We start from the raw sequence: 20001 nt of genomic DNA on the forward strand, positions 1-20001 counted from the left end.
AGTGGAAAGAGAAAGTAACTGTGGTCACATCACTTTCATGTACATGTGTGAAACTAGAACTAGGAAACATGTTGAGATTGGTTCGAAAATGATGGGGCTGGGAGAGATGAGGAAGAGTGATGGGTGGGAATGAGTCTGATGTTGATATGTTGTATGTAGATATGATCATGCCAAAGCACCTCCATCTGTTGATAGCAATAAAAATATGGTAGTGAGCCAGTGCCAGTGACTCAAGCCTGTAATCCTACCGCTCAGGAATCTGAAATCTAATGATCACAAGAAAGTTCGTGAGACTCTTACCTCCAATTAACTACTAAAAAGCCAGGAGTAGAGCTAGGGCTCAAGTGGTAGAATCCTAGCCTTGAGAAAAGAAGCTTAGGGACAGCTCCTGGGACCAGTTCAAAAACAAATAAAACACTGAGCAATGGAAACAATCACATGATAATTTCATGAGGTTATGGGGCCAGCAAGTTAGGTGTCAGATATGAATTGGAATAGCAGGCCAAATAGGGCATAGAAAAGAAAGGTGTAGCTGTAGGAAAGAACCATATAATTGAACCAGAAATAGAAAACATTTAAGAATAATATTTCAAACTGACTCATGCCAGTTAGAAATCAATACATCCTCTAGATTAAAAATGTAACACCTGCTGGTGTTGATGGTTGAAGTTTGTAATCATAGCTACTCAGGAGGCCTGAGATCTTGAGGACTGCAGTTTGAAGCCAGATCAGGCAGGAAATACTGAAATAATCTCTGAGTAATTAGCAAAATGTCAGAAGTGGAGCTATGGTGTAAGTGGTAGAGTACTCATATTGAACGAAAAAGCTCAGGGGCAGGATGCCTGCCCTGAGATCAAGCCTTAATACCAGCACACAAAACCCAATACGTACACAACTATTAAAAAATAAATCAAACAAATGACTGTCCATTTTCTATGAGTATAGGTGGGAGGATCACATCCCAGCCACACCTAGAGAAAAGGTGACACACAATCTAAGTCAACAAACAACAGTTGTAGAGAATGAATTTTCCTACCTCTATCCTGGATGGCAGAAAAGTTCATGGGCATTGTGGGTTTTGCTTTTCAGGTAGCATCCTTTTCAAGTGGATGACCATGGATCCAGATAAGATCTCCGAGAAGCAGGAAGAGATTCTTTCCATCTTGGAAGAACAGTTCCCCAACTTGCCACCTCGAGAGGACATCATCAATGTTCTGCAGGAGACCCAGTTCAGTGCTCAAGGTGAGTAACTCTGGCCAGGCATAGTGGCACATGCCTGTAATCTTAACCCTCCGGAACCTAAGCCACATAGGACACCCTTTCTCAAAACAACAACAACAAATAAAAAGAAAGTTAAGATGAATGGAGATGGAGATGGGGACTCCCAAGCACGTACTGCCTCCTGAGTAGGGGTGGTTGGGTTTGTCAGGCCTGCCTGAGGAGATGAATTAGAGGAGGCTTGTTCTTCCTTCTTGCTGTGCTGTGGAAAGATTTTCCAGTCTTATGATGTTGGCTCACCTGGTATCAGGTAGCTGTTCTGTGGCCTCTCCTCTAGGTCTTAGTATCTGAATGTGTGGTTATCTCCCATGGCTGCTACACTGCCCAATGACCTGGAATCTTAATGCTGATAGAGTTCCAATGAGTCAGGAGCAATGTCAAGTGCATGGGATTTTATCCATCAAAGGATTTTAGAGAGAAGTAAGAGACACAGTGGTTGTGATGGTGAAATTATTTCCCCAAATCTAGGCTTTATTAGGATGATAAATCTTCTGGATCAACTATTTTTTTATAATAATAAGTAATGTAATTCACAGAATGCCTAATGCCTTATAAGGATGAGCATCCTGAATCCTCAAGACACCCTTGAGTAAGGTCTTCCCGCCACCAAATACAGAACCAGCAAGTAGCCAGGCCAGGCTGAACATAGGACCTGGATGATGTCACTAATTTATTTTGCTCAAGGCTAGTGCTTTACCAGTTGGGATACAGCTCTTCTTCTGGCTTTTTTAGTGGTTATTTGGAGAGAAGAGATTAACAGACTTTCTTGCTCAAACTAGTGTAGAACCTTGTCCCTTAGATCTCTGTCTCCTGAGTAGCTAGGATTACAGGCCTGAGCCACTGGGGCCTTCATCCCATTACAGGTACATAGCGAAGAGCCAAAATTAAATTAATTTTCTTCCCTACTTTAAGGTTCCCCAGTGGCAAAGCAGTTTATTTAGTTGGAGACCATAGCAAATTGCTCAGTGAGAAACTACACCTTAAGCCCACTAGAGTCCTGTGGGAAGGCATGTGAAATTATGCTTCAGAGAGGTCCCACTGGAAGGCTGTGAGGTATGCAGGTACATGCTCACCCTGGCTCCAACAGGCAATGCATAATGCTGATGGACTTTTTTTGAGTTGGCTGGTGTTGGAAGAGTGGCCTGAGATCAGCCATAACAGGAATAATGATACCACAGAAATGGACAAACACTACACACAAGCCTTTGCTGCTGGCTCTTAACCATTAGCCAGCAGACTTCATGTCTGAGAGTACCCAGACTTACAGGTATGAGACACCAGTGCCCAACTATAAGGTCTATTCTGACTAAAACTATACTAGAAATTATAAAATTACAGCAGTTCACCTAAATACATCCTGGAAAACAAATTTTGGCCTTGATTGGTATTGTTTGACTAGCTACATTTTATTTAGATTTTCAAACTCTACCTATTCCTTCCCTATTTGGGCCTCTGGTGACTGCTCCTGAGTATTTTATCTTCTGGATGCTTTTCATTCATCTATTTTTGAGGTATAGGGGCCTGCACTCAAGATCTCCATCTTTGACAGTACCTGGGCTTGAAGTGAAGCAAGCTTGCTAGACAGGCACCCTATCACTTGAGCCATAGTTTAATGCTAACCTCCTGAGTTCTGTTGATCCTAGTTTCTTGTCTGTTTGGGGCCAACAGGAAGAGTCAGACAGGAAGTAGGGAAAGACTGTGAAGTTGTCCCTTTGATATCTTACTGTTCTGCTGCATTCTCCTGGTTCACACCTTTTCTGAATTTCCAGGTTTCTCTTTCCTTCCTTTTCTTGTCCCTGGCTAGTCTGTACGCTTCACTTATTTTTTCTTTGGTGCTGGTACTGGGGCTTGACTCAGGGCCTGAACTGTCCCTTAGCTTTTTCACTCAAGGCTGGCTCTCTAATACTTAAGCCACAATGTCACTTCTGGCTTTTTGTTGGTTAATTGGAGGTAAGAGTTCCACGGACTTTCCTGCACAGACCTTGATCCTCAGATCTTGGCTTTGCTCCCACTGTCCTGTTGTTTAGTCTGCCCCCATTCCTCTAAGTATTCTAACAGTCATGAGCCATGTTTTTCTTGCAGAGAATCTTAAGCACTGTAAACTTTGCCACAAGTGTGATCATTGCTTACATGGGTTTAATGATAAAAAAATTATACTAGAAGTATTCATATAAATGAAATGAATTGTTTAAATCACCCTTTGATAGTACAAAATTTGTTCTCTAAGCTTCCCCATAAAATGCCCCCTATTGTCCACAGGTTTGAGTATTGAACAAATACTGTTGAAAGATCTAAAGGAAGTAACAGATGGAGAAATCAAGGTAGCTATTGGCACTGCAAGCATGACCCTTGAGGTAAGGATTTGCTCATTCTACTTTCTTCTCTGTACCTGTACTAGTCTTTCACTGTATTTCTTTCTCTGTGCAAGATGTGACATGGAGCACACGTTATTATTGTTATGCTGAGACAATGGAAAACAACCAAATCTCGACTCTCAAGATGAGAGTTACTTTACTCACCTCACCACACCAACATATAAAACACAAACACCCACAGATGCATGTGCATTTCATCTTTATTAACAGCAATTTTTGTGCATGTGATTAGGTTCACTTATGTATTTTTCTCTGTATAAATAAGTTTTCCTTTGGATTTTGCAAGTTGTTGTGGGCATCTCATGTTGGTAATCAATGAAGACAAGAATATTGGTAAGGAGAGACCTTTAATCTGTTCAACAAATGACTCACCTTGGTGCCTTGTTGGTAAATTATCTTTTGTTGATCTTGGGGGATTTCAATGACTGGAATGTTCATCTTAATTAGCCCAGCTAATTAAAACTATGTTTTATAGATGTGCATTTGTGTCTTTGCCAATGTCTGTATATTCTGTATTTTCCCAATTAAGCTCATGCAGCCCATGAGTCAAGGGTAGGGAAATACAATTTGCTGAATCGGAACTTGTCTTGAGACTTGTGCATTGCTGTTCTTTTTCTACTCTTGTGATGGTAACTCTACCCATGAGTGCATTTATTTGGAATGACTGACAGGCCTATTGGCATTTTCACCTCAGAAAATCCAAGAGCAAGGTGGAAGTTTTATTCTGTGGTCTCAGTGTGAATGTGGTCTCATTGACCGACCCTAAAATTCATCTCGTGGAGCTCCATAAGGAGCAGGAGACAATACACAGTGTTTCACAGTTTCCAGTGTAGATCATCTCAACAGTTTCTATGGACTTGCAGGTTGATAAATGTGCCATATAATTAGTGGTTGTTGTGAATCAGTTTAAGAGATTCATGCAATTTGGGATGTAGTAACTAGATAATCACCTTCAATTAGAAATCTGCCTGTGTCTAGAAACTCAAGAAACATGGATATTGCAAGGGTCAGTAGCTCTGAGAATCATTTCTACTAGTTCAAGCCTTAGGGTTTTCTTTATCTCCCCCCGCCCCGTCCTCCTTCATTTAATGGCATCTTATTAGACTTTAAGTGCCTTGTTTGGAATTTCTTTCTAAATTAACAGAGAACTACTTGTAATTGCTTAGGAAACTGTCTCTAGTTATCAAATTATTTGAAAGCTATTCATATGATAGGCTTATTGCAGCCTTAATGTACCTTCATTTATGTTACGAGGGTATACAAATGACTTTGTCAGACACGTTAAACGGTGACTGTTTATCCAGCAGAATCAGTGATAAAGTGATCATCTTAATCTTGATAGCAGTTTATACAGAGGTCCAGTAATTAATCAGGTGATTAAGTATATCTCTGGAAGAGTTCATGGAGAAGAAAGGACATTTGTATATGTACAGAGGATAGAGTTGAAAGTCTACTCAGATGGAGAAGCCATATCTGTCTTTGCATAGGTTGTCAAAGGTCACCGGAAATATAGAAAGTATTCATTAGTAATATTGTGCATCTTTTTTGAAATAGAAAATACATATTATTTATCAATTCTGTCGTTTGGGGGGAACATCTGCATGTTAGAGGCAGAGTTTGCTTTTGTCTCTAGATTATCCTGTGATGCTGTGTGTTTTTCCTGCTACTCATGGTTTATTATATTCCTACATTCTTTTCTCACTTCTATTCACCTTACTTAAAAAATAATTATAGCTTGCATCAGTGTCTCATACTTGTCATCCTAGCTACTTGGGCAGCTGAGGTCTGAGGATCGTAGTTTGAAGCCAGCCCAGGAAGTATAATCTCCCAAAAATGCTTATCTTCCATTAACCACTCAAAAATTGGAAATGATGCTGTGGCTCAAGTGGTAGAGTGCTAGCCCTGCATATAAGGAGGCTCTGGGACAGCTAGCACCTAGGCTCTGAGTTCAAGTCCCACAAACAACAAAATAATAGTAATAATAGTAATGAGTACTTTGTTTTGTGTGTTTTCAAACAGTTATACAATTGCCCTATCAATGTAGTTTTTGTTGTTGTTGTTCTGATTGTGGGGCTTGAACTCAGGGCTTGGGCATTGTCTCTGAACTCTTTTGTTCAAGGATAGCACTCTACCAATCTCAACTTTTGGTTTGCTAGTGGTTACTTGAAGATAAGAGTCTCACGGACCTTTACTGGCTTACTTCACTTAATATGATTTTTTCCAAGTCTTTCCATTTCCCTACAAAGGGGGCGATGTCATTCTTTCTGATGGCAGCATAGAATCCCAACAATCCTCAATCCTCTGCCTCTTGTGTAGCTAGGATTACAAGAGTGAGCCACCAGTATCCAGCCAATCTAGATATTCTTAAAGAAATCTTCATAGCTCCAATGATTTTCTTAGTCTTGTCTCTCCCCTATGCAGGGTCAGCCTAGATGTTTCATGATGACTCTTGGGAATTCTCCATTTGTCTTCAGCAGCAATGGCATGTACTTGTAATCTTAGCACTTGCACGGCTGAGGCAGGAGGATTGTGAGTTCGAGGACAGTATGGGCTACCTAAAGAGAAGACCCTGGTTGAAAAAACAACCAGTGAACAAACCAAAAAGGAGACCAAGAAATTCTCCAGGTTTTACTACCAATCTCCAAACTTTTACACAATTTGGACTAGGTGACCAATGTAGGTCTTAAATCTCCACTAAGTTTGAACTTTTAAAAAAATATATTGAACCATACTTAAACTTCAATTGAGTTCATGGAAGATCACAGCACTACCATTTTCATTGGTCTTTGTTCAGTTTTCTGACAAAGAGCTGGGCAACTAGTAAATGCAAATGACTAGCATTTTCAGTGGGTCCCACTGGGATCTTATTTTTCTCTTTCCTTTTCAATTTAAATAAACTATAACTACCTAGACAACTATGGCAATATACTCTGATGCCCTCCAACGACTTTCTTTCAGACAACTAACATTTGATAAATAAATTGTTTTAAAAAGGCCCATGTGTTTCTGGGTAGTACTACTCATCCTGATGTAAAAAAAAAGGGGGGGGGGGAGTGAGCAAAGCATTCACTGTTGAAGCTAAAGGCTCTGCCACACATCAGGGAAAATAGGAAAGGTAATTCCCCATGTGTCATGTCCTCTATTTCCTTGATGGTCCAGTAAACTTTCTAGAATAGAAAGATCCAGAAGCTTAGAAAGATCTGTCTCTTGTGCTATGTAGTACACACCCTGCAGAAGAACCAAGGCTTGTGAGGTGAAAACCACTGCCATTTGGAAGAAAGATGAACTCTAGTCCCCCATCTGATTAGGAGGAAAGCTAACAGCCCTGTGTCTGTTCATTCCATTGTGAAATCTCCCCGGCATGACTACTGCAGTCTCCACAAGTCTGCAGAGCATTGCTTTGGGAAGAACCACACAGTAAAGGAGGACTTCACTGCTCGGTGTGTCTATGTCTGAGGTTAGAGTGGACAAGACTTGGACAACGAGGGAAGCAAAGCCACCTGTGAAGTCAGAGGGACACCAGGAAGGCTGTGGGAAACTGGGACTAAGGAGCAGACACTGCGACCCCTTGTCATATGGCATCTGGGGCATGGTGGTGAATCTGAACACAGCACAGGACATTGTGACTGCACTTCCATGGGGTCATCTACTGCATCCATCTTTTGTGTCCTTTTTATTCATTGCTTGTTGGTTTAACTATCAGAAGAGAATTCAGGGATACTAAAGCACAATTGGAACACATTTTTGCCATTCTTCCTCTGCCAGCAGAACTGATCATGATAGCATTTGTTTTTTTTCTTTTTTTGTTGTTTTTTGGTTACTCATAGGACTTGAACTCAGGGCCTGAATACTCTCTGAGTTCTTTCATTCAAGGCTAGCACTCTGCTACTCTAAGCCACAGCTCTACACACACACACACACACACACACACACACACACACACACACACACACACACAAATATTTCAGTATATGAATTTTAGGAAGATATTACTCAAGCCATGGCATAAACTAGGGTGAAATATTCCAGTGCCCATGAAGGAATGCCCCTTATAGTAAGGCTATCTATACAAGCCTGTTGCCCACTAGGCATATTTCATCTGCTGCTGCCACGTGTTTTGCTTTCAAATCAGTTTCTCTCAGTGAGGACTTTCCACTGAAGTTTGAATTCCCAAGAATTGTTTAGGTCTGTTTTCTCTCTGGGCTGTGTTCAGCGGTGCCCATGACACGGGCAACCTCTGCTGTCAGAAAACTGAAAGGGAGAACACATGCCCTGCATGCTACTGAAGTGAATCAGGTTTCTGACTCATTCCACCTGGCACAGAGATCCCTGGCCACACGCCCGCCCCCCCAAACTTCCCTCTTGGGGAACATACCAGCATTTTCCATTAGCAAAAAGAGCACAGGCCTACTTGAATTTGCAGGATCACCATTAACTCCTTCCTAACAAAAGGGAACCTCAACTTCCATTCCAGCCAGCAAGTATAAATGACCCATTGTTATTGGGGATTTAAGATTGGGCATCTGGTTTATCCTTGTTTGAGCTGGGAGTTTTGTTGTTTAGTTTTTTGAAGTCAAGAATAAAGTGTTTTTAGTTGCCTACTTTTTTTTTCCTTTTTTTTTGTTTTGAAGAATGCCAAACACTTGCCCTGAAGTTTAAGTAACAACAGCATTTTTTGCAGCCAGTGGAAATATGTCTATATCACCTCACTACTATAAGCTGCTATAAGCACTGCTTCTACTACTACAAGCTTTCCCTTCCTTTTGGGTCCAGTTGAGTCAGTTCTTCCTCATCACAGTAGAAGGACACACTGGGGACCAGATAATACAGTAAGACCTTTCAAGCACTCAGTCCTTCCAGCAGTCCCAGGAGACACAGCTGCCATGTTGCTCCTATTAAGATGTGTTCAGCAGCTGTAGCAACAACAATAACAACAACAACAACAACAACAACAACAACAACAAAACCCCAATCTTGGCCCTAGGGGCTCATGCCTACAATCCTAGCTACTTAGGGTACTAAGATCTGAGGATCATGATTCAAAGCCAGCTTGGGCACTCTTATCATATATCTCTGATTGGCCAATGAAAGGCTGAAGCTATGGTTCAAGTGGCAGAGTGCCAGCTTTGAGGGAAAAAAAAAGATAAGGGGCATTGCCTAGGATCTTAGTTCAAATCTTAGACACACACACACACACACACACACACACACACACACACACACACACACACCCTGCCACCACCACTACCAGCACTACCACCACCCAGAAAGAACAAATAAATCTAAAGCTGAGAGGCTTGTTCAGCAGTTCAGTGTTCCAGTGAGGGGAGGGGAAGAGGGAAGAGTGGGGGAGAAAAGTCAAGACCATGTTCAATAGCCAGTATGGCCATGGTAGCTGTCTCCACCTGATCTAGAAAGGGACAAGGGACTTAGGGACTAAGGATGAAGGCTACTTCTCTTTCACTGGTGCAGTCCTAAAGCTGCATTTAGTAAAACCTGAGAAATGTAATCCAGTTTGTTATGTGCCCAAGTGGGGGAAAAAGAGCAAGCCTGGAGAATTATCAGCCAGTGTCTGCAATAAGTGCCAGAGTGGAGGTGAGGAAACTGATCTGGAGATGGCCTTCCTCTGGCTAGCTAGGGTTACAGGTGTGACCCACCAGTGCCCTGCTCAGCACCTCTGTTGTCATTCATCACTCTTCAATATCTGTTGGTAGTTGGCCAAGTCTTAGCAAGCTATAGTTCTAGTTATTCTGATCATCCTGTAAGATGACAAAGAAAGTAGAAAGCAACCAATTGAATTCATTCACTGTCAACTTGAGCACCACTAAATGAATTAAGAAAAAGCATTGCCCAGAATGTATCTGTGACAATTTGAAGTTTCTTCACAGCACAGCATCTAATTCTCTGCTGCATTTTTTTCTCATGAGAAGGGAACCCCTCAGGACATAGCGATATGCTAGGATGGCTGCTCTTTCGCTCTGTAAATACATTTTTTAAGTGTACTATAATGTCATTTTGATGGCTTAATTTCTGGAAGGATTTGGCTAATTATGTTTTTTAGGAATGTACTCAGACCAGTTTTAGCTGCCAGAGGTTACTTTTAATAGCAGTTGTTGCTTACCTTTCCTCTCGCTTATTTTCTAACTTCTGACTTCAGAATTATTGTGCTGATTTGCTGACCTCCATTTAAATTAAGTTTTCTTCAGGAAAAAAATGCAATATTTTTAATGGTTAATTACTAGTCTGTATCCACTTGCCATAGAAAAGAAGCAAGAAATTCCCTTTTCTCTTGTCTGAGAAATCACCTTAAAAGAAAACTGGTTCAGGGCATGTATGTTAGCACTGCTCCTCTCCCATGCACAAATGCTCAGAAGTTTTCTAAGTAACAAAGACTGTTTGTTAGTCCACATCAAGATGAAATTATTTATTCTAATAATTTATACTAGTGACAAGTCAGGGGAACTAGTAAGAAACAAAGAAATGGTTGAGGACAGTTACTTTTGGAACAAACTGGCTGGCTCCTGAAGAAGAATGGGTCAGTGGTGCCGCCTAGTGGTGGTTTAAATAAAAAGGGTAAAGATGCTAGAATATTGTCTCCCTTCAAACGAATAATATAATGCTTATTGTATTAGTATGGCTTGCCAACAGCTTGAATGATTAAAATTGTAGAAAATCAGTGTAATAGTCAGCATTCATCAAATTCTTACTATACAATTCATTGAGTGTACAATTTTGGTTTTTGCCTTCTCAGTAAATCTGTGACCACTCTTTGAAATAACTCCTAATAGGCCAATTTTGTAAATGAACTTTAAAAAAATTCTTCTGGCAAAAAAAGGTGAATCATGAAATGTCTATGGTTTGCCTTCCAACGGTTTAGCTTCTAACTATTTGGTTTCTTATGATACCTTTTCAAACTTCTTTACAATTGTTCACATCAGATATGCCTGTTATAGTCTTTATATGTGCTTTCTTTTTATGATAAATGAGAAGCAAAACCATCATCTTGTCGCTACCTGTGTAAAGAGCCAAACAGAGAGGGTATCAGACACAGCTCAACTAACAGCTGAGGCTTTAGTACCCTAACTCAGCCTATAACCCACGAATCGCCAGTTTGTCTTGGAACATCTGAGTTGAAGAGGAGAGGAGGAGCAGAATCCATGAGCTCACTGCATTCATCCACTTAGTAGCTTATCAAGCCATTAGTATTTTTTAACTGTCCCTCGGACTTGATCTCAGGGCTTGGGTGCTGTCTCTGAGCCTCTTTATGCTCAAGGCTAACAATCTATCACTTGAGCCACAGCACCACTTCTGGCATTTTCTGAGTAGTTTATTATATATAAGTGTCTTAGGGCTAGCCCTTCATGTCCTGGTGGCTTCTAAATTCAAAACTCAGATCCCAGCCTCTTGAGTAGCTAGGATTACAGGCCTGAGCCACCCAGGCAGTTTCAAATTTTACTGTTATTTATTTGTGTAGTTTCTAGGGCTTGAACTCCTGGACTTGACCTCTCATTTGACTTAGTTTTCTCACAGATGGCAGTCTACCACTGAGCCACACCTCTACTTCTGTTTTTATTTTGTTGGTTCTTTGGAGATAGAGTTTATCTGCCTGTACTGTCCTTAAACTGTGGTTCCAGATCTCAACTTACCCAGTAGCCAGGGCTATGGATGCAAGCCACCAGCATCTGGCACTTACCACATATCAGGTAGGTCTCCAAAGTGCCTGCAGGACAAACTATGTTCTGTTGCACAATACTTTCTATCCTCTTAATAACGTATAAACATTTGGTCATCTTAATGGGCTCTCATGGCCAATACAGGATGCCAAAAACAAGAATGAAGAATGATTTGAGATGAAACTGAACTCTGAAAAGTGGGTAGAGGTCAGCTACACAAGAAAGAACATTCTAGGTACTAGGAAGACTATGTCCTAAGGAGGAAGAAAAGAGAGCATGGCTCTTGATATTGAGACACAAAAATGGAATGACTTTTTCCCTAATACTTGGATTCAATCTAGTGTTAGGTCTGGGGAATCTAGTGGAGTGAGGCAGACTGAACGAAGACCGCGTGGTGTACGAGCAGGAGGATAATGGGCATCACAGAGTAACAGGTGGCAGTCAGTACTGTTCTAAACATAGTGAGGTGGCAGCAGAGATAGGCCTGAATGGCTTTGGCTGACTGCAGGAGTGGTGATGTCTAATTCAATAGAAAAGTTGGTCTAGGGACAAGTAGTTCATGCCTGAAACCCTAGGTACTTAGGAGACCAAGATTTTGAGGATTTCAATCTGAGGACCAAAGTTGAAAGAAAAGCTATGCAGAAGAGTTTGTGAGACTCTTATTTCCAATCAACCAGCAACAATAGAGAGGCAGAGGTGTGGCTCAAATGGTAGAGCACCAGGGTTGACAGGAAAAGCTAAGCCTAGGGTTAAAGCCCCAGTACTAGCACAAAATAAAACAAAAAAATGATTTTTTTTTTAAAAAAGGAAAGAAGCTGGGCAGTGGCTCACGCCTGTAATCCTAGCTACTCAGGAGGCTGAGATCTGAGGATCAAGGTTCAAAACAAGCCCAGGCATGAAAGGACCTGAGACCCTTATCACCAATTAATCACCAATTAACTTCTAGAAAATGAAAAGTAGGGCTTGGTTTAAGGGTAGGGCAGTAGCCTTGAGCTGAAGATCTCAGGGACCTCGTCCAGGCTGAGTTCAAGCCCCATGACCCACAGAAGAAGAAGAAGAAGAAGAAGAAGAAGAAGAAGAAGAAGAAGGAGGAGGAGGAGGAGGAGGAGGAGGAGGAGGAGGAGGAGGAGGAGGAGGAGGAGGAGGAGAAGAAGAAGAAGAAGAAGAAGAAGAAGAAGAAGAAGAAGAAGAAGAAGAAGAAGAAGAAGAAACAGGAGGAGGAGGAGGAAGAGGAGGAGGAGGAGGAAGAGGAGGAGGAGGAGGAAGAGGAGGAGGAAGAGGAAGAAGAAAAAGAAGAAGGAGGAGGAGGAGGAGGAGGAGGGGAAGAAGAAGGAGGAAGAAGAGGAAGAAGAGTTAGGAAAAAAGAAGAAAAGAAAGAAAAAGAAAAATGAAAGAAAAGCTTTGGTTCTTTCTACTTGGTCCATCTGAGAGATAAGGCTGATTTTTTTTATCTGTTAATTCAGAGTGAGCCAGTCATAGGATAGGGACCTGGAATATAGAATACAGAATTCAGAATGCACAGTAATGGCAAAGGCTGGGTGGGAGAGAGCAGCGAGAATGACAGGTATAAGAGGATCTGAAAAAGTGGTTGAGAGATCTAGTTACAGAACAAGGAACTGCAACTACTGGAGTCCCCAGGGTCAGAAACACTGGAGAGGAATGGAAGGGAATGCGCATACTCAGAAGGCATTGTCTATGCGTATATTCACATATGGCACTCTAACATAACGCAATCATACAAAATGAGACTTAGTGGGCTGCTGCTGTAGTCCTAGCTACTCACGAAGCTGAGATCTAGGGATTATGGTTCAAAATTAGAGAAAAACTGCCTTTTCTATCAAAGTGTATTGCTTGAAAGTTCCTAGTTTTGGCCTGGTGGCTTGTCCCTTGTTAAGAAAAAGATGAACTGTTTTGAGAAAAGAAAGGATTTGGTTTTTTTTTTTGGGTGGGGGCGGAATTGGTCATGGGGCTTGAACTTTGGGCCTGGGTGTACTGTCCCTGAGCTTTTTAGCTCAAGGCTAGAGCTCTACCAGTTCAGCTTCAGCTTCACTTCTGGTTTTTGAATGGCTAATTGGAGATAAGAGTCTCAAGGGAACTTTTCTGCCTGGGCTGGCTTCAAGTGGCTGTCCTCAGATCTCAGCCTCCCGAATTGCTAGGATATAGAGGTGGTAAGCCATCCTTGTCCTGAGCACAGAGGCTCAGGGACACCACCCAGACTCAAAGTTCAAGCCACTAAAAGAAGATTTCTGGAACGTAAGAATTTGTCTTAAGGTGGTTTCTTTTCAAGAAGGAATTACAACACGTTCCAGACTGTCTAAGATTGCAGATGGTGGGGGTATATTTTGAGATTGTGAACTGTTCCTTTTATTTCAAAATCCCCTTATGTAAATACATTTTACCCCATTCAGACTAGCCCCTCTCCAGCACTTTGTGAACCTGAGCTCAGCCAATCTGAGTAGTGAGGTGGGGCTTATTGCCCTAGAAATGAATATCAGAACAGTCTGGGTGTTTACTTGTGGATTTTTAGCTGATGATTCACCTTTCTAAGAAGAAGTAAATTTTGCCTTGCTGAGACAGTTCTTTCTTTTCATATCTATTGTTGTGACTATAATGGTTTTATAACAAAAGGCAGTCTGAGTAGGAAAGTCTGCAAGACTCTTTTTACCAGTGAATGTCACACATACAAACAAACAAATGAGCCTTGTAAAATTTCAGACTTTGAAACTATCTCATAGTCCTTGTTGGCTCACAAAAGCAATGTAAGCATCATGTGTATTTCATCAGGTTAGAAATTTAAACAAAAGGAAAACCTATAAGATTCTTCTAATGGAGGTAAAGCCACCAGATGTCAATATATATTCAGTTGTTTTTAAAGAATTTATTCATCTGCCCTGCTCCCAGTGAGCTGAAAGTTCTCTGTTAAGCTGGTTGTGATGGCTCATGCCTGTAATCCTAGCTATTCAGGAGGCTGAAATTTGAAGATCAAAGTTTAAAGCCAGCCAGGGCACAAAAAGACCTGAGACTCTTATCTCCAATTAACCCCAAGGAAAACGGGAAGTGAGGCTTGGCTCAAGGATAGGGTGATAGCCTTGAACTCAGGGACAGCACCAAGGCCAAGTTCAAGACCCCTACCAAAAAAAAAAAGGTTCTCTGTTAATTCCCCTTAACTACTATGTGAGTCTACCTCCAAGTTCAACACTAGAGCACTGCCCCTCCTTTCTCCTGTGTCCATTTTTGGAGTTGAGGACTTGGCACGATTGCTAACCATAGAAAGAATGTTCAATAGCATTCTCTGGGTGCTGCATTTTGGAGCTGTCATCCTAATTACATAGGAGGCCGATACGAGAAGGATTATTGTTGGAGGCCAACCCAGGCTCCACCCCACCAATTTTTTTTTTTTTGGCAAGAACTCCATCACAGTGAGAGAATCTGGGCATAGTGGTAAACATCTATCACCCCAATTATAAGGGGAAGCATAAAATAGCCTAGGCCTGGCACTAAAGTGAGATTTTATCTCAAAATACCATTGCAAGAAAGCGTTGAAGGAGTGGGATAGCTCTTACAATTAGGTATGGGCCCTAAGTTCAAAGCCCAGTATCACCCACTACCAGGAAGAATAGTATTAACCTGTTTTTGCTACTCTGCCATTTGAATCTTTAAGTTAACATATAAATATGCCAGAATGTGACATTTTCTGAGTTTGTGTGCCTACCTCTCTGTTATAGAGTTTAGTACCATGACAAGTAATTGTAGTTTGGCAAGTTTGATGTGCTCTGACTCAAGATTGAGTACCAGGTACTAGTGGCTACTGTTGGTAATAGGCTGATATAGAAGAACCAGAGTTCAAAACCCACCCTGGAAGAAAAGTTTAAGAGACTATTTATTATCTCCAACATAAAAAAAATACCTTTTATGGTACCAGTGGTAGAATGACAGCAGCCTTGAGTGAAAAAGTCAAGCAAGAGCACAAAGTCCTGAGATGAAGCCGTTAGTACTAGCAAAAAAGAAAGAAAAGTCAAGAAACAGAAGTCAAAAGGGAGGACTGCCGTAAGAGCTATAGAGGAAGCAGAATACTGTATGGAATTATCAGAACTCTGATGGAGGAACTGTGGAGGGAGAGTTTATGCCCCTGTCTCCTGGGAATCTGCCTGGGACAATAGCATTTTACTTATGTGAACCTGAAATGGGGTGATCCCATGGGAAATATCTTGATGGGAAACTATATCTACATCAGCAAAAATGATAGAAACTACTTTACACAATATTTTTTCTTTCTTATTTTAAAATCATCTTTAAGTGGCTGCACAAAGTGGCTGCCATTTAACAAAGCAGTTTTATGAATATAATGCATCTTGACCAATGTCACCCATTCCACCATTCTCCCCCATTCCTTCCTACCCACCCCTCCCCTCACTTTTCTCAAGCTGGTAGGCTATACATTGAATTTTTTTACTGCATTTCCCCGCTGTCATTTGTCTATTTCTTTCCTCTTGACCTCTTCCCACTCCTTCCAAGTACCTGCTTCCTCCTGTTTATTTTGTTGAACTTTGACTTTGCCTTTCTAAAGAATTACACTATTTGAGTTCTCCCTTCAATCTACAGTATTTTGGCTAATATGTTTGTATACACTTGCAAACCACCAATGTACTTATTTACAAATTCATAAGCTCAAACTCACGTCCACATATAAGGGGGAAAATCATGCAATCTTTGTCTCTCTGGACCTGACTTAATTCACTTGATTTTTTTTCCAGGTCTTTACATTTCTTAACAAATAATACAGTATCATTCTTTCTATATTTTTGACAAATTATTATACAAAAAGGGAAAAAAGAAGATTTATTCTTTGAAAGAATAGGAGCATACTAGTAAAACTCTCTAATATTATTTCCACTGCTTCCCTACCCCAGACAAAAGCTGAATTTTTTTGGCCATTGACTGAGGTTTATTTGCAAGTTGGAACTTTCCATGAATCCTCCATTATTGAATTTTAGTTTTTGAGATCTGCAAACTTTCTCCCATTTTGTATTCATGTCTGTAGTGCCAGGCACCGGGATGGTACATCAATTTGTTTTTGTTGCTAAAGAAGCAAGTAAACATGTTAACATTTAATCTTCTAGTAATGGAATTGAAACAAAAAAAAATCTCAGCAACTCCCAATGCTGTTCAGAGATATTTCACCGCTGCCTGTTGTGAGAAGTAGGGCTATGTAAAATAAATGATGTATGGAGCTGTAGGAATTCGACTTTTCCAGACTACCTTATGTCTAAGGAACATTAAACATAGGGTTCTCGTTTAGCAAATAAATAACCATTCATTTCAATGGCTGCATAGCCTGGACTTTCGTGCATATTTTTGCAAAGATAAGGAGAGGCCATTAGGGATTTAATATAAAATAAATCGCCAAGGGGTCTTCTTGTAGTCCTACTCTTTCTGCCACATGGTGTGTTACTAATGTGCATAAATGGGCTTAAATGAATTTGTTATCTGTATTACATTTGCAGTATGTATATATTTATATATTATTTTTTAATTGTGTTTAAAAATAAAACATTAAATACCTCATTTTGGAGAGTTGAGAACGTAGGGTACGTAAATCAATCAGCTTCAATTAGTATTAAAAATGTCAGTATATTAGATTTGCCTGTGGGTATATTTACCCCACAGAGCTGAATATATTTTAGTTTTGTCATCTGCGAGGTAGCCATATGGTTAATTTGTCACCTTATAAGAATAGGCTGCTACAATCTGAGCTTGGCTAATGGCATAACGCTTGTGCGCCATCAAAAGAGTCCATGTCTTCGCTGTTTTATTGATGCCCTAGGTCAGATTCTGAACACTGTCTCTCCGAAGCACTGATGGCTCCCACAAACCCACGAGTTGTGTTGCTTTACTTTGTACTGGAGTTTCTCTTACCATGTATACAACTACTGAACGAAGACATCAGGAGATATTTTGTATCATATTAAACTCTTTGATAATATGTATTACTATATCTACAAAACAGTAGCCCTAAGAAGTTTCCCTTAGAATTTGTGGTGCTATTTTTTTTTGTTTTGCTTCCCCCCCCCACAATGGAAATAGAAACAGTAATTTTTAATCTGTCAAGACTTAAAAGATAGCTACATTGTTTTTCAGATTTGAGTGTGGAATTATTGCAAATGATTTTGACAACATAGAGTCAGTCCTTTCAAAGGTAAAGCTTTGTCTGGTGGTTACTGGTAGAAACCCCTCTTAGGAAAAAAAATCATCATTTTGCGAAATTAAAGATGCAAAATATTTAAAATAAATTTTCATTAATAATCTACCGAGACATTGAATTGTTGTATCGCTGGGATTTTTATCAATTAATTTCATATCCTAAGCATAGACTATGAAATAAAACACATTCTTCTAATATTCTTCCCTTTCAATTAGCTTCATTTGAGCTGTTATTTTCAAGGCAAAAACTTGCAAAATTTGCCTGCAACCAGTATTTCCTTTTTTAAATACCTCCATGTCATATCATCATCATGTGTCGAATTATCACTTGATTATCAATATTTAGTAGTTATGAGATCATGGCTAGTAGATTTCACTCATATCTATTTCTGGCACAAAATACGGCACTGTTTTATAATCAATTACAAGGAGGTGACAGTGAGCAAGTGCTTGTAACCTCTGTATTTGACTGGGAAGGCAAGCACTCCTTATTTTGACTTCTATTTATCATTCTGGGGTTGTTATTCTTGCCTTTATCACTGCTTTACTGGAGATGTTTATGGGGCATGGGCTTTAGCAGCAGGAGGTGTTTTTTGAAAAATGCTAAGTGTAAAATAGAGCTTGTAAATTATTCATATGTTATTCAGTGTTTGTTTCCACTCCTTAACATTGTGTGCACACAGTACCACACTTGAGAGAGAGAGAGAGATCTTGCTAGCTCTCCTGCAGCCTAGGGGTGCAGAAAAGCAGGTGCGAGGTGAATCGGAGGTCCAAGAATTCAGTGCAACATCTTCCTTTCCTGAAATGCTGAGAGTGAAATCTTAAATTCACAAAGTTTTGCAGTACAGCATCAAAACCCAGAACGGCATTTCAGTGTGGCAAATAAAGGCAAAACAAAACAGCAACAAAAAGTGAAAAATAAGTTTGGATATTAGAAAGTTTAAATGATATGTTACTGACTTGTCCATCAAATGATAATAAAGCAATTCAGACATTATGACTTAGCATCCATAAACGACAATTAAAAATCACCTCATTTGCATTTCCTTTTTCTGTTTCCAAATAAATGATCAATCATGTCTCTGATAGAAAGAAAGAGATCTGGGATTTGAATTCCCAGTGCTTTGTTTTTCTTGTCACTGTTATAGACCCAGGTAAATCCAGTCCCCTTATAGTGGACAGGCAAGGACATGAATACCTGGGCAGTGTCTCACACAATCTTTGTGATTGTTGAGCTTTCTAATATAGTTATTTTGGTATGTGTCATACTCAACTATCAACAAATTATAAACAATGCTAAACAGGTCAGCATCAACTTAAAATTGTTATCAAACAAAACAGACTGCAAAGATATCTACAGCTAACTGCAATAGATCTTTCATTGAACTGGTCAAATATACTCATGTATCAAGGTTCTTTGGTATGATAAACACACATTCTTTCTCTGACCTAGTCTGATGGATTTTGACACTTCCTTTGTTTCATGCGAAGTAAATTATACGGTTATACCTTCATTGCAAACCCCTCCTCTCCCATTCTGAACCTGTTCTTCCATCTTCAACATTCCACTCAGGATCTACAGTAGTGATTTCTATGATCTAGGTGGCAAATAGGAATTTACACACTGGTCAAAATTTGGCAACATACCTCTGGATTGCTCATTTATTATTGCCGATCTTGCATTCAGATCCCATTATTTTATAGGTGAAGTTTCTATCCACAGTCAACCAAAACACGATAACAAACAGTTCTCCAAGAGTTCAAAGTTAGGACCAGGCAGGGTTGCATTTGGTCCTTCAGATCTCACCACATCCTGAATGCAAAAGTATTAGGGAAAGTTGCCAGGCACCACGGGTGGGTCATGCCTGTAATCCTAACTACTGAGGAAGCTGAGATCTGAGGATCAGAGCCCAGCAGGAAAGTCCATGAGACTCTTATCTCTAATTAATCACAGAAAACACTGGCAATGGCAGTGTAGCTCAAGCTTTAGAGTGCTAGCCTTGAGCCAAGGAAGCTTAGGGAAAGTGCCCAGAGACGAGAGAGAGACAGAGAGACAGACAGACAGAAACAGAGAGAGACAGAGAGGAGGGGAGGGAGGGAGGGAGATTGTATTAAGAAAAGTTGAAATCAAGGAAAGAGAAGTTGTATCTCTACTCAGATCATTTATAACAAAACCCTCTTCCTATCAAAATCTGTGGTCTGGGAAAAACAATGTGTTCTGAAAAAAAAAAGAAAGTCTGTGGTCTGCGCCACATCAACAGAGAGATGAACACCCAGTGAATTAGGGAAGAGTAGCCTTTCTCAATTTTGTTTCTATAAGAGCTGTTGTGGAATGTTTTCTTGGCGGGTCCCTGACAAGCCCCCCCTCCCCAATAGCTTCTAAAATTTAATATAAGTATTGCTTTCCTGACACTCAGAGTAGGAAGTAGGTTGCCACCAGTGGATACCAGATTATCAACAACATTATGAGTGTG

General features: G+C 40.3%; 1 protein-coding gene across 1 annotated transcript in view; it reads left to right on the forward strand.

Moving 5' to 3' along the window:
• The window catches only part of Prune2 (prune homolog 2 with BCH domain), a 177258-nt gene that overhangs the window by 19778 nt on the left and 137479 nt on the right, over positions 1 to 20001 (forward strand). Inside the window, exons 5-6 of the mRNA XM_090329289.1 lie at positions 1090 to 1242; positions 3538 to 3632. Coding sequence (XP_090185415.1) covers positions 1090 to 1242; positions 3538 to 3632 — 248 coding nt within the window. The remainder of the gene's footprint in view (positions 1 to 1089; positions 1243 to 3537; positions 3633 to 20001) is intronic.

Source organism: Megascapheus bottae, chromosome 3 (genome assembly GCF_031878675.1).
Source record: "Megascapheus bottae isolate mThoBot1 chromosome 3, mThoBot2.hap1, whole genome shotgun sequence".
Classification (NCBI taxonomy): domain Eukaryota; kingdom Metazoa; phylum Chordata; class Mammalia; order Rodentia; family Geomyidae; genus Megascapheus; species Megascapheus bottae.